Source organism: Anoplopoma fimbria, chromosome 1 (genome assembly GCF_027596085.1).
Source record: "Anoplopoma fimbria isolate UVic2021 breed Golden Eagle Sablefish chromosome 1, Afim_UVic_2022, whole genome shotgun sequence".
NCBI lineage: Eukaryota > Metazoa > Chordata > Actinopteri > Perciformes > Anoplopomatidae > Anoplopoma > Anoplopoma fimbria.
In genome coordinates, this window is record NC_072449.1 from 9,974,778 (window position 1) to 9,988,246 (window position 13,469).

General features: G+C 42.0%; 1 protein-coding gene across 1 annotated transcript in view; it reads right to left on the reverse strand.

Annotated features, from left to right (window-relative positions):
- Nucleotides 1-1,565: 1,565 nt before the first annotated feature.
- megf6 (multiple EGF like domains 6) overlaps nucleotides 1,566-13,469 on the reverse strand; it is a 53,144-nt gene continuing 41,240 nt past the window's right edge. The window contains exons 25-38 of the mRNA XM_054619220.1: nucleotides 12,775-12,903; nucleotides 12,005-12,133; nucleotides 11,730-11,858; nucleotides 11,235-11,363; nucleotides 10,990-11,118; nucleotides 9,222-9,353; nucleotides 8,787-8,915; nucleotides 8,458-8,586; nucleotides 6,390-6,518; nucleotides 6,093-6,221; nucleotides 5,791-5,919; nucleotides 4,684-4,812; nucleotides 3,970-4,098; nucleotides 1,566-3,173 (exon numbers count right to left, since the gene is read on the reverse strand). Coding sequence (XP_054475195.1) covers nucleotides 3,094-3,173; nucleotides 3,970-4,098; nucleotides 4,684-4,812; nucleotides 5,791-5,919; nucleotides 6,093-6,221; nucleotides 6,390-6,518; nucleotides 8,458-8,586; nucleotides 8,787-8,915; nucleotides 9,222-9,353; nucleotides 10,990-11,118; nucleotides 11,235-11,363; nucleotides 11,730-11,858; nucleotides 12,005-12,133; nucleotides 12,775-12,903 — 1,760 coding nt within the window. The 3' untranslated portion in view covers nucleotides 1,566-3,093. The remainder of the gene's footprint in view (nucleotides 3,174-3,969; nucleotides 4,099-4,683; nucleotides 4,813-5,790; nucleotides 5,920-6,092; nucleotides 6,222-6,389; nucleotides 6,519-8,457; nucleotides 8,587-8,786; nucleotides 8,916-9,221; nucleotides 9,354-10,989; nucleotides 11,119-11,234; nucleotides 11,364-11,729; nucleotides 11,859-12,004; nucleotides 12,134-12,774; nucleotides 12,904-13,469) is intronic.

The following is a 13,469-nucleotide window of genomic DNA, read 5'->3' on the forward strand; positions in this document are numbered from 1 at the left end:
TATGATGTGTGGTTATAAATAGCATTATTATACCTCAGTATATTTAAAAAAAAAAAAGTGCATCAATCTTAATTAATTCGCGAGCACGCAAAGTAAACACACCCACAGTGATCGTGACCTGTACAGTTTGCGCACGCTGGATCCGTCTAACGTGCTAAAGCTGTCATGTTCTTTGGTGGATCATCCACTGAGGAACATCTACCTCCAGCCAGGTGTGTGAGGACTCAAAACGTTTTGAATCTGAGGAGCGCAGTGGGACCGGAGAGGCCGAGAAGACTGGTTATACTGGGACAAGGAGGCCGAGTGGACTGGTTATACTGGGACAAGGAGGCCGAGTGGACTGGTTATACTGGGACAAGGAGGCCGAGTGGACTGGTTATGTTGTCCTATAAACAGGAACGAGCAGATGAGTCGAAGTTGGAGCAGGCTGTGGAGGACTTCAGACAGGTGAGCACAACAACACACTGAACTCTCCGGATGAGAAGTATAACGTTTATTGTCGATTGTTTTTGTTAGATAATCTGAGTAATTCCTGTGAGGCTACACTGAGGAAGACTGTAAATATTTATATCTGATAATCAGTTGTATGCACAGGCTGCAGAGTGTCTGTTTGTTGGATTGGACAGAGGGGGTCTTGTTGTTGTACACCTGTCTGATTATAAATTGACATCTAATGCAATCTATAATCTATAGATGAAAAATAAAAAGGAATATATATATTTAAAGTAACAATACTTTTACTTGAGTACAATAGGCTAGTATGCTCTACACCTCTGGTGGAGGGCTGATCCAGCGGTGCAGTGGCCACCCAGGGCTCTGTAGATGGATGGCCTCTCCGGGCCTGTTTGACTGGAAACAGGTGTGTGTCATCTGAAGATGAAGGCCTGGCCGATAAACATTATTGGAGAACATCTGCTGCTTGTCACAACACGGGGCGAGCTGGAGCGGCCCCCCATCCATCAGCCACACCGGAGAGTGGGTGTGGGGGGCTCCATCCTCCGCTAGCCGGGCCCGTTCACCCATCACTCACACCGGGGGATGCTGGAAATGGGGTGCAGGGTTGGTCCAGGCACCTGCCTGCCTCTGCCGGCCCTCAGCCGCCTTTGGCCGATGGAGGAGAATATGCTCCAGCGCACTTGAAAAATGCCTCAGGGAGAGCAAGCTTTCTCTGACACTGACACCCCCCACACACACACAGAGAAGAAGAACAGGCACTCACACACACCTTACACCACCCTGCTCAGGTGCCTCCCACACCCACAACCAGTTTTGGACTACTGTCAGGAAGGCGGGCTTGGCCTTAATGCTTGACCCTTCGCTGGCTGATGAGAGATGCCTGGTAGTAGCCTCGCACAAAAACACACACTGACATATGCACACACACACAGGGTCCCATAGGTCTCTATGACAGCTGGAACCTCTCTCCCCCCTTTCTCTGCCTCCACACCTTACTGCACCCTCCCACCCCACTCAGGGGTCACAGAAATCAATACCATGCAACGCTGCATTCAAAGCGCAAGATTACAAAACAGACATTTAAAAGCAGGTGTCCACAGATGGTTTTGTCGTTATTTATTTGGTTCATGATGCTTTTTCGTCTAAACACAACCACATATAGTAAAAAGACCGTTGAAAAGATGACTGTAAAAAGTTTATCAATTTTACACAACAAAATGTATCAATGTAGCACCACTGACATCGGTTTGCCAGGAAATGAGCACAGTAGGTTATGACTGATAACTGCCACTGACCTGAGATATAAAACAAATACAGTTTTTGCAAAAAAAGAAACACCCTCATTTAAATCAAATATACATGTATAGCAGTAGTGATAGGGAACTAATTTTGTTGGGAAAAAAAGGTTCTAATGTTGGCAGTAAGAGAAATGTGTACAGGTACTGCAAAAAAAAAAGTATCAACATCAATTCGATCATTTTTTCTAAGCCTCACAAACTCTGTATCAGCTGCTGACACAGGTCTGAAACAAATGCAACGCATGCAAGGTTTGCGCCTGCAGTAATTCGCAACCAGCACGCTGCACTGGAACAAGAAAACCCCATGATCAATGCTAATAGATGGAGCATGGTTGTAATTAATTTTTCCAGTTTGTAAAGGGCCAATAAAATGAGTTATTATGAGTCTATTCTCGTCAAAGTTTAGAGTAATCTGTAAACAAACAAACAAACCAATGATCTGAGTTACTTTCTAACGGGAAATGATGCAGTTTCGCAAAAAATACAAGGCAGATGTGTGAAATGAAAAGATAATATTTGCGCATAAAACTGCAAGTGCTGGAATAAACACACACATAAGACATATATGCAGGTAATACCATTCTTTCTGTATTATGGAAGTAAATTACATAATAGTTTGATGAAGATGCAAGCACTGTGCTTTGCATCTTTTTGTATGTTGATAGATCTGGATTTCTTGAAGTAATTTAACTTTGGAAAAACTCTCTGTCTTCTTATTGGACCATGTTTTTGTAGCTTACTATATGCGTAGATCTTGGTGTTTTATTTTCCAGAATGAGAAAATAATTTATCAGTATTTTTCTAAATCTGTATAAGAGGCATTTGATTTTCATCAGAAATATGCTTGGTATAGTGTTTTGTTTTGTTTTGCTTGTTATTCAGTTATGCTAACCATTAAGTTTCTCCAGTGACAAGAGAATATCAGATTTAGTCACATCTTGTCCAAAAGCCCTTAGGAGAGAAACTTAAACAGCTCATTAAATGTAAAACTGGAAAGCAAATGAACCCTTTCAATCATCAATAGCCACATATGTGATGCAGGTATTTGTGTGTATTGCTAAGAAGTCTGTGTAAGTCTGGACTTTAAATCTTAGACAGTCTGGGGTAGGTTAAGAGTTTATGGTCCTTTTGAGGGCCCCTCACATGCCAGGTCCACTGGGTGATGATTACCTCGAGCTCCAGGCTCGGTGATGGAGTGCCAGTTTCTGACAACTGAGTACCAGTTTCACAAAAACATATTATTACCAGCATCACCTTTACCAAGATGATCTGAGTAATGCTCCACAGAGCCAAGTCCCGTGTTTGAACGTCCAGTCAGGACTTTGCGCCTCTGCTTTGGTTATGTGGTTTTGCTGCCTGCTCTTCTCTTTCTTTGGGACACAGAAAAGTTCAACGGTGCTGGTGTTTGGTGTAGCAGTGCTGAAAAGGAGAAAAAAGAAATGGCAAGAAGACATCAGCACTATTTTAAAATCAAAAGCAAATGTTCTGGGGTTTTGGAGGAGAAGTAACTGGTACGTAGTCTCCCGTGTGCTCGGCTTTGAGGAGGTAAAATGAAGACAGGCTCGAGCCCGGCTCCATGCTGGGTGCAGATTAAAATAACTGTCAGGAGACAGGAGCAGCTATTGAGGGAGACAGGGTGACACACCGAGTGATGGGGCTCAGCCTCTCGCACTTCATGACACAGTATTTCACTAAAGCTGGTTCAGCTTTACAGCCTGTGACCCGTGTGTGTGTGTGTGTCCATTTTGCTTTGGCTTGACAACCCAAGTCGTGTGTGTGTGTGTGTGTGTGTGTGTGTGTGTGTGTGTGTGTGTGTGTGTGTGTGTGTGTGTGTGTGTGTGTGTGTGTGTGTGTGTGTGTGTGTGTGTGTGTGTGTGTGTGTGTGTGTGTGTGTGTGTAGCATTTGAAGCTTTTTACATTTTATTATTCAAACTTTATTTCTCCAGTATAATCCTTTGAGATTTTAAATCTATTACACAAGGGTTCCTGATCTTGCAGTGTACATAAAAACACAGAAAATAGACTTTAAAAAAAGGGAAAAAAAATAAAAACATAAAAAATTCACATAAAAGCTACAAATCGAATCTATCAAAGAATATTCATTCCATGTCGGGGTCAAGTACATTCAGTGCTCAAATGATTGCAGAATAAACTTGCCCTAACATGAAATGAAGATTATTTGAAAAGGTTAAGCTTATGTTTGGTTAAGGTTTACCTTCGCCACAGGTGGGACCCAGCCAGGTGAGCGGGCAGAGGCATCGCCCACTCAGCCCATCACAGCGGGCCCTGTGGGAGCACTGACACGGCAGGGAGCAGTCAGGGCCAAAACGGTCTCCACCGCAGTCTGAGACAGAAAAGACAGAGTGGTAGAGTGAGGAAGGTTTAAAAAAGGAAAGAGTTTGCAACACAAACAAGGGATGTGCCAGTTACATTTTTAAGAATAAACATGTTAAAATCCCAGACAGAAAGTATCACCTTTCAAATTCTATTAACCATTAACACCGTGTTTGATCAACGCCAGTGATTTGCAAGCCCGGCGTAACTTTGCTGTAGCGAGTTTGCGGTTGGTGGAAAGAGAGACTGTGCATGTGTTTCAGTGAGTGTGACATAAGCATTGACGTTATAGCTGTTAATGGAGCAGTGCAGTGTGTTTACAATTTAGGCTGGTTGAAATTACTCCAAAGCAACACAGAAGATTATGTGTGGGAGAGAGAATACTACCACTACTACAACATCTACTACTAATAATAATGTAAATGTGTATATCAGTACTTTGTGAACATTTTCTGATCATTTTGTTCACTATAATTGTGACATGAAATTTTCATGGATAAAGGCGGCGATTTCTGACAATCTGCTTATTCAATTAGATTTTTCATTTTTGTTAGTCATACTAATAAAAGCGTGTTTCCCTCAAGGCCACCTTTACCTTTTTCACACCTCTGTCCTGTCCTTCCTGGGGGACAGAGACACCGTCCGGTCGACGGGTCACACGGTGAATCGCCAGCACAGTCACAGGACTGAACACAGCTCAGTCCAAACCTGCCAGATTCACACCCTGAAAACAGATGTTTGGTTATAGTTAAGAGCACTTTCATTGTCTTCATTAATTATATGACACTCTGTCCTTCATTATGCAAGAAGGATGGACTACTGGCTTGTTGGTGAACTTGGTTTTTTTAGACAGAAAAAGGTAGGCCTTGAACTAAAATCTACTTTAGTGGTTTGATTGTTAATCTTAATTCCTGTGCAAAAAGACTTCCTTTTCCATGCATTGTTCGTTGTTGACAGTCCAATTGGCAGCTTGAGATTCAAGACCCTAGTTGGAGTTTTGAGTATCCAGTTTACAAGCTAATTCTGATGCCCAAATCTTGTCACTTTTCCTACATTTCCTGCACATTAATGCAGTTAATTTGTTTATAGAGATTAACACGGAGTGCACAAGTGCATGTAGTGTACACAGACGAGAGCCAGACTCGTCTCTGGAGCCTGTGGCTGCAGCTGGTCTGCAATGCTCAGTCATACGGTGTCTCCTGCTGGGACTGAAGTGGCCATTTAGGCGCTCACACTGCGGCTGAGAGCCCCGCGAGCAGGCAGGAGGGCACAAGGATGTAACAGGAATGCATTAAGCAGTCGGGGAAACACCTGTCTCTCATCAAATAACCAGGCTGCTTGCCTGCCCACCTACCTACTAGCCTGTCTGTCTGCCTGCCAGAACACACTGACACCACTCTCTTTTCGGGAAATCTCCTATTCATGTATGCTCCTATCTGCCCGTGTCTTATTGCAGCTGGGCATCCAGGTGGCTGTTTATTAATGTGCACAGACGTGTGAGAATGTGTGCTGGATACTGTTTCTCTGCAAGTAACTCAAAACCCTATCAAATACTTGAAAGAGGAGATATATTTTCTTTAAAGGAGACTTCTGTGTGTTAACTTTACATTTATTTTTGACCCATCTGGTCTTTCTAGCAGCCCACTGAACATGTTTAAATGTAGTTTTATGGATTTTAGTTGATAGTCGTGTATATACTCACGTCTTTGGCATTGTGGGCCATAGTAACCTGGTGGACACACACATTGGCCGGTCACATGGTCACATGTTTTCCCCACTTTACAGTCACACATATGCGCACAGTTCACTCCAAAGAACCCAGGTGGACATTCTAAAGGAGACACAAGACAATTAATTCAGGTAGAGGCTACTTGTTTAAGCTTATGGTTAAAATGGTCATCTTAAAGACACATTTTTTACAAGGAAAACTTTTACAAGTGTCAGTGAGGCCACTGGAAACCTCATTATCATGTTTTTGGATATTAGATGTGAGTGTTTGCATACTGTGTTGGCAGGAGTGGCCGTAGAATCCAGCAGTACAGCTGCAGCCACCAGTAAAACGGTCACAGGTCCCATTGTTGAGGCATGGACAGTCTTGTGCACAATCAAGCCCATATTTTCCCTGTGAACAAGCTGCATAAACACACACGCAAACCAAGTTACACGTCTTCATTTCAGCAGAATTCATTTTGATGTTGGTCATTTTTTTTTGAAGTTTTTGATTCCATGTGAACAGCATACTGATTTGTTCATTTCAGACTATTTTCTGTTGTGTCTATGAAGTTGCCTGTGATGTTGTACCAGTGTCACAGCGGGGTCCGGTCCAGCCGAGTCCACACTTGCAAGACCCGTCGACGGGGTCACACAGACCCACGTTCTGACAGCTGCACGTGTTTCTGCACTGCAGGCCGTAGCGTCCCCTAGGACATGCTAAAGAAACATTCAGAGAATATCAGGACAAGACAGTTCTTCTACACAGCAATCAGTAAAATACACGGACAACACACAAGTACACAGCGTGTGCTCTATTTGTCCATCTCTTTCACACACACGCATATATACAAATTGCACTGACCACATTCGTGTTTATTCAAGCAACAGTTCATTAAAGAGATGGCTATGTAGTCTAATTTGGCACTGATATAAAAGAATAATCATGTTTCTCTGGGTAATTTAGATTGGGAAAACAATAAGCAAGCAGTCTTTGATTTTCCTGTTTATTTATTTGCTTCCTTGCCAAATCCAGCGACACGGAGCACAGAGAACGAGCTACTTATAGGTTTCTGTAAACATTCAACAAGAGGAACTTAAGAGGTGGTATGTCCAATGCAGGAGACTAAAGGAGAGGACATTTAGTGCAGGCAGTAATGGAAATCCCCGCTTGCAATTCCAGCTGAATTGCTGATAAAGGGAGTGATTAGGAAAGCCAAACTCTGCAACTGTTTCCCGGGAAAACAACCCTGTGATCATCAGAGGCCTCACAAGCAGGAAATGGAGAATTTGTAACTTAAATATACAGTGAGATATGATGAAAAATGCTCCCTCGTTTATAGTGGTCTCTCACTTTCCAGTTAGGGCCCCTATTTCTGAAGAACTCATCAGGGCCAGTGGTTCCCACTGATGCATGTCAGCCACAGCGGTAACTCTTTGAGTACTCAACAGCAGGATAAAAGATAAAAAGATAAAAAACAAACCATGTTTGATACTTGTGATACATTTTTACTCAAAGTTGAACAATGACTTGCCTCTTGTTATTCAGTACATAGTGATTTCTTCTTGCCTCAAAATGTGAATACTTTCAACCCCACTTCCTTTACCATTAATTGTATTTTTGTTTCTCTAAATCCTCGGCTAATACTCACAATAACTAAGTATCCCTACTTCTGCACGTCTTAACTACTGCCACTAACTACCAATAATCTAACTATATTTTTTTAACAGAGTAGATGTAATTTCCTGTATTCTGGTGCATTTTAACAGGTTAGATACTTTTATCTGACCATGCTTGTGTGAGAAAAATTATGAGAAACACTATACAGAATAGAAGAGGTATAAAGAAGCAATATTCATTGAATCTAATATTTTTTTATAGAACATTGAGATGAGTGAATATCAGCAATAACAAATAAGAAATTGTTGAACATGTATATAACTGAGCTTTAGCTTGGCTGCCTGGTATCTAGTCCAGTCCTCACAATAATATACAGTACGATTAGCTTTCCAGACATGAGCCTATAGGCAATGGCTGCAGTTGAATGACTCAAATAGTAAAATAAAAAGTACAGGCCTATAGCTGTGCAGCTCCCCTAGATTTCCCTTTACATATTTTGAAATGTAAAATAATATGTATACTATGCTATGGCTTGACTTAATACTTGATGGTTATTACCTACTGAGAGATGTTCATCAAACTTTTGCCCAGTAATTTTAAATTCAATATTTAATCAATAGTCTATGTCAATCCATTGCTTTCCGTCTTGCATTAGTCCTGAAAACAAACACCTTGGCCCGTTTGCGTTCATCAAATAGTTGTATTTCACTCTCACTTTTGTCAGACACAAAGTCACAGAACAGAGCGAATAGAGCCGCCGACTCTGGCCGTCGCCTTTGTATTTGTGTATATCGTGTCTGTGCTTTTTGAGAATCTGTACTGGTGCAAGGTAGTAGTGTTAATATATTGCTTGTATAATATCTAAATATTTATATATATATATATATTCTTTGGACTAAAATTGACTAATAAAATGATTCATACTCGCATAACATGCACCGAATAAACCTGGTAACAGTGATATCATTAACAACAAGGACTGGTGTGTCACAACTAAAAGCATAAACAAGCTATACATCCGTATATGTTTAGTGTTACCTTGTTGGCAGGACGGTCCCATCCTACCAGGGGCACAGATACACTTCCCATTTACTGAGTGGCACTGCCCTCCTTCCCCACAGGAGCACAGCTTAGCACAGTCCTTCCCATAGTACCCAATCGGACAGCCTGCAAAAATTAACATGTCTTCATTCACACAAAGGTTATAAAGATACATATTTTCTTTTCATAAGCCAGGATTCCCCAGTTTAACAAGGTTACTGAAATCACCAACATCCCTAAAACACTAACTTCCTAAAATGATAACAAAGGGGTGCAGAAAGACTTTCATTCTGGAGTACAGACAGGTGCAAGATTTCTTGACTCACTTGAGCTGCAGTCAGCTCCAATAAAGCCAGGAGGACAGTAACAGATTCCAGTCCTGAAGTCACAGCGACCACCATTGATGCAGCTGCATCTGGACTTGCAGTTTGGCCCAAAGGTCCCCGCTCGACATCCTGGAGAAGAACCACAGTCATGAGTCGGAAAGGGAATTGAAAATAGGGGGACAAGGTCATCGTTGTTATGTGACTGAGACTTTTAGGGTATTTAACTTGCAGGATACAGCTGACAAGTAACAAGGAAATTATTTGTAAAAATATGAACATTTTACAGTCTATCATAAAAAATGACTTTGACTTAGATGGAAATCTACAAAATTGGGCCAAATATAAACACAGCCACCACATTTCTCCCACCCAACTACCTGTTTTACTACAGGTTTGTTAACGCATGCCTCATATTAGTCCACATATTGCACTTACGTAGCTCACAGCGTGCCCCGTAGTAACCAGGTAAGCAGCTACATTTCCCCGTCACAGGATGGCACTGCTCTTGATCTCCTGAACATTGGCACAGCTTGCTGCAGTTTTGCCCGAACATGCCAGTAGGACAAGCTGGGATGATACATCCAGAAATATATCACATATACACAACAGTTGGACTATTTGTTTAAATATAGGAAGAAGTGAGCATATGAAATGCAGGGGGAAAAAGCCTTAACCCTTAGATGCATAGGTCATTTGAAAATACTGTGTTCAATAAGTGGGTCAAAATTACCTGTATTAGAATCTAAATGGCTTTTGTTCAACATATAATGTAATTACTGCCAAAGATGATTTAACTAGTACTGAGTTAAGGTCCTAAATACAATGTTATATTTAATTTTTCTCTTTTAACGAAATTTGCTAACTTCTCCAGTTTTTGCTTTGTCAGTATGGGGTATTGAGTATAGATAGAAGGCTGATGTGACGAAAGTGAAGGGTTCAATTCCACACCTAGATTATTAGTTTGTAATGTTTATTTCACTTTCAAATATGACTCTCTTTTTTACTTTGCCCACTAAGCTACCTAGTTTTGCTAACAGCTCCACAACTACAGTAATGTTAGCTGGCAAGCTAATGCTAGCTAGCTATTAAGTAGGGTTATTTGATTAGGAAAACAAAATAACCTTAAGTGAAGTGTAAATGGTATCAAAGTGAACATTTTCTGGAGCAAAAAATATAAATAAGTTACAGTAGTTTGTGGGAACAAAGACACGCGCCATTTCGCTCTCCTTCCTCAGATTACTCTGTGAACATACTTGGGCATTCAGTGTTGACTGGTAACAAAAAACAAAACTCCCAACTACTCTCTCTGGTGTCCAAACCCCAATGGACACAGTGGGACATTCTTTCACACAGCCTTTCTGCGTACATCCATATACAGTCATCACAATAATGAATGGAGTCCACAAACAATCAGACATGGCCAACAAGATGAATCTGTGAACCAAACATGTTTTTCGGGTGAGACCGCAGCACTCAGCTACTCAGTCAGGCAGCAGCAGGCAGCGTGGGGGACAGATAAGAAAGAACTCCAGACTAAAGAGGCAATTACGGCGCTGTCATTATGCATGTCTGCCTTCCAAAGGCCCTTATCCGCCGCCGAGGAGACAAAAACAATGCCTTCTGTTTTACTTGGCAACTGGTGTGTAACATTTATCAGATGTCTGGGGAGGGCGCGAGGAGAGGAAGGGAGCTGAGGTGGTGAGAGGGGGGAGGTAGAAGGGGTGGAGAGCGGCGAAGCTGCTCGTATACAGTCCTAAAGGGTATGGTCTTCATAATGAAACATTAGCATAAAGTCCTGTGACAGTGAGGGGTTTAGTGCCGGTGCAGAGTGCATTTCCTGGAATAGAATAAACGGTAATCTTTCCCAGGAGGACCGGGAGGAAAAAAAAGAAAGAAATTTTAATCAGTATTAACAGAATGATTCTTGGTGATAACTTTACTCCCATGATGCCTTTCCCTTCCTGATGGGAGTGGTGCGTTTAGGGATGACAGTGTTCTATCAACAAAGCCCATATGTCCGCCAAATGGTTTTAAATGCATGACAGTGATAATAGCCATGTGCCAAGGCTCTCTCAATCACCAGTTGTGACATTGTGTAACAATTGGATTTGCCTTTTACAATTGAGCAAATCAAAATGCTACAAATTAATACTTGTGCACTAAAGACTTATTTCGTTAATTTATGTTTTCTCGTCATTCTTACTTTTCTCGCAGCCAGGCCCCGTGAGTCCAGCTGGGCACCCACACCTCCCCGTCTCATGGTGACAGGACACCCCGGCCTGGCACTGACACCGTTGGGCACAGGAAGCGCCGTAGGACCCCGGAAGGCAGGCTGTGTGTCGACATACACAAGCAGGTACACATCAGTCAGTTTTCTCTCATGTTCAGTGCTCCCCAATTGCCTCTTTCTTTCCTTTGCAATTTCCTCGGTCCTGTACACACACTCACGTCTGTCACACCTGGCTCCCCTCCAGCCTGGCTCGCACTCACAGCGGCCTGTCACATGGTGGCAACTTGAACTATGGACACAGTCGCACCTCTGCTCACAGCCCTCTCCAAAGAATCCCTTAGAACAGGCTCCAGAAAAGAAAAGACACAAACTTAAGCATTCAGCACACAATGTTAAACTCTGAGAACAACACATTATGAAATACTGACTTTTATGCTTATTTACCCTTAATGGCACCAAGTGTTTTGAACCATAAAGTATTATGATTCCAGGAGTAAGTAAACTTTCACTTTTGCGTTGCTGATGCTTTACATAAATATTTGTAAATGCAGCACAGAGGGAAATCTATCTATACATCTATACATCTCAATCAGGCAGATAAAAAAGAAATTGCAGATCAAACTGTCTGTACTATAACAATGAATAAATAAATAAATAAAAAAGCTAAATAAGAACTAATATGCTGTAATGCAACAGTGCTGATTGGGAGTCACCTGACTGACAGAGCTCTCCTATCCAACCTGGCAGACACATACATCTTCCCGTCACTCTGTCACATCTCCCTCCATTCGTACATCCGCAGGCTTGAATGCAGTTCTCTCCATAACGTCCTTCCTCACACTCTAGGAGAGAGGGAAAGGAAACCTCAGATGGACGTTGCATTCAAGACTTTCTTATTTCAGAAATACAAAAGGTTGTAAATAGCTTTAAGAGTCATGAGTCTCCCTTAGCTTCCTCACAATGTAATACATTGTACTGTAGGACTCACCTAACTCACAGGCGGCTCCAGTCCAGCCGGGCGGGCAGGAGCAATGGCCAGTCATAATATCACAAGAGCCTCCATTTCGACACAGACATTGACCAGAACAGTGTTCCCCGTGTTGTCCTGCAGGACAGGCTGAACTCACACACATAACACAGTAGAGTATAGTGAGTTTATTTAAGTACTAACACAAGTATCGTACACTTCTAGTCACATTCATTACAGAGTAATGAATGTGCAGTGTGTGCGCCTTTTACAGTGCGTCAAAACTGTGCAGTCTTTAATTTGCTTTGATATGTGTGTCTGCATCTGCTGTGGAGTTTATATTGTTTACATGTCCACCTTGTCTGCTTTGGTGATGATTTTATTTACTGTTGATTCTAAGCGTTTCAGGCGTTTTGGTGTCAGTAGCTCGTTTTATTGAGTGTCGATCATTTTTGTTCAATTGGCTGAGTTTTGTCTCTTTTATAAGGAAGGCAGTTATGTTATTGATAATCACTTGTATGCACAGACTGCAGAGTGACTGTCTAACATCAAGTTACACAACTTGGTAGAGTCTACTAATCAATATATTGCATGAAAATGAATAAAAACCGCTCATATAATACATCCAACTTTCCAAAACCCAGTAGCATGTTTTGTAAAATGGTTGATGTAAAGTATAGGTAATTTGTACTACACAAGCTTAAACATGCAAACCCACCGGTATTGCCCTTTAAGAAAACAGCAGCAAAACCTTTGACAGGGTTTGTCATGCTGAGTGATTAGCTACTCACGCAGTTGGCAGCTGACTCCAGTCCACCCTGCTGCACAGCTGCATCGCCCAGTGACGTGGTCACACCTGGCTCCGTTCTGACACTCACAGGTCTGACTGCAGTGCTCCCCAAAATTGCCGTCCGGGCATTCTACCCACACAAACAACACAGACACGATAACATAGTACAAACAGAGGACAATTAGTATTAACTTAAAATGCAACTGCAGCAATATTTGCAGCAAATGTATGAGACTAAAGAGCTCAAGGACATTTGAGACATTTCCAGCACACAAACTGTGAGCGCCTCCTTAATGATGAAAGTCCAAAGTGACATTTGGAGTCTCAAGAAAGAGGGAAAATGCACTAATGACAGAGATGCATCATTAAGTCTTGCGAGTGGCTTTCTGCTGACTCCGGCTGTAGTAGTCAGGACCACAAAATGGCTGTGGCAAAAGGAAAGTCTTGAATAGGACTGCAGAATGACAGACTAAGAACTTTCGTGGGCATTTCATTGGATTCATTAAAATAACAGCAAGAAACTTTAGCATGAGAGCAGTCATTGGTTAGCTACTAAAGAGTCTTCTCCCTTTCCTAATGTTGATTGATATAAACACGTGGGTGCATTTATCCAGAATAGACGTCATTTCAACCATGTGTGCCGGAGGGTATTCTTGTCCCTCCTTTCTCCACCCTTACTCATCCCTAAAAAAAGTA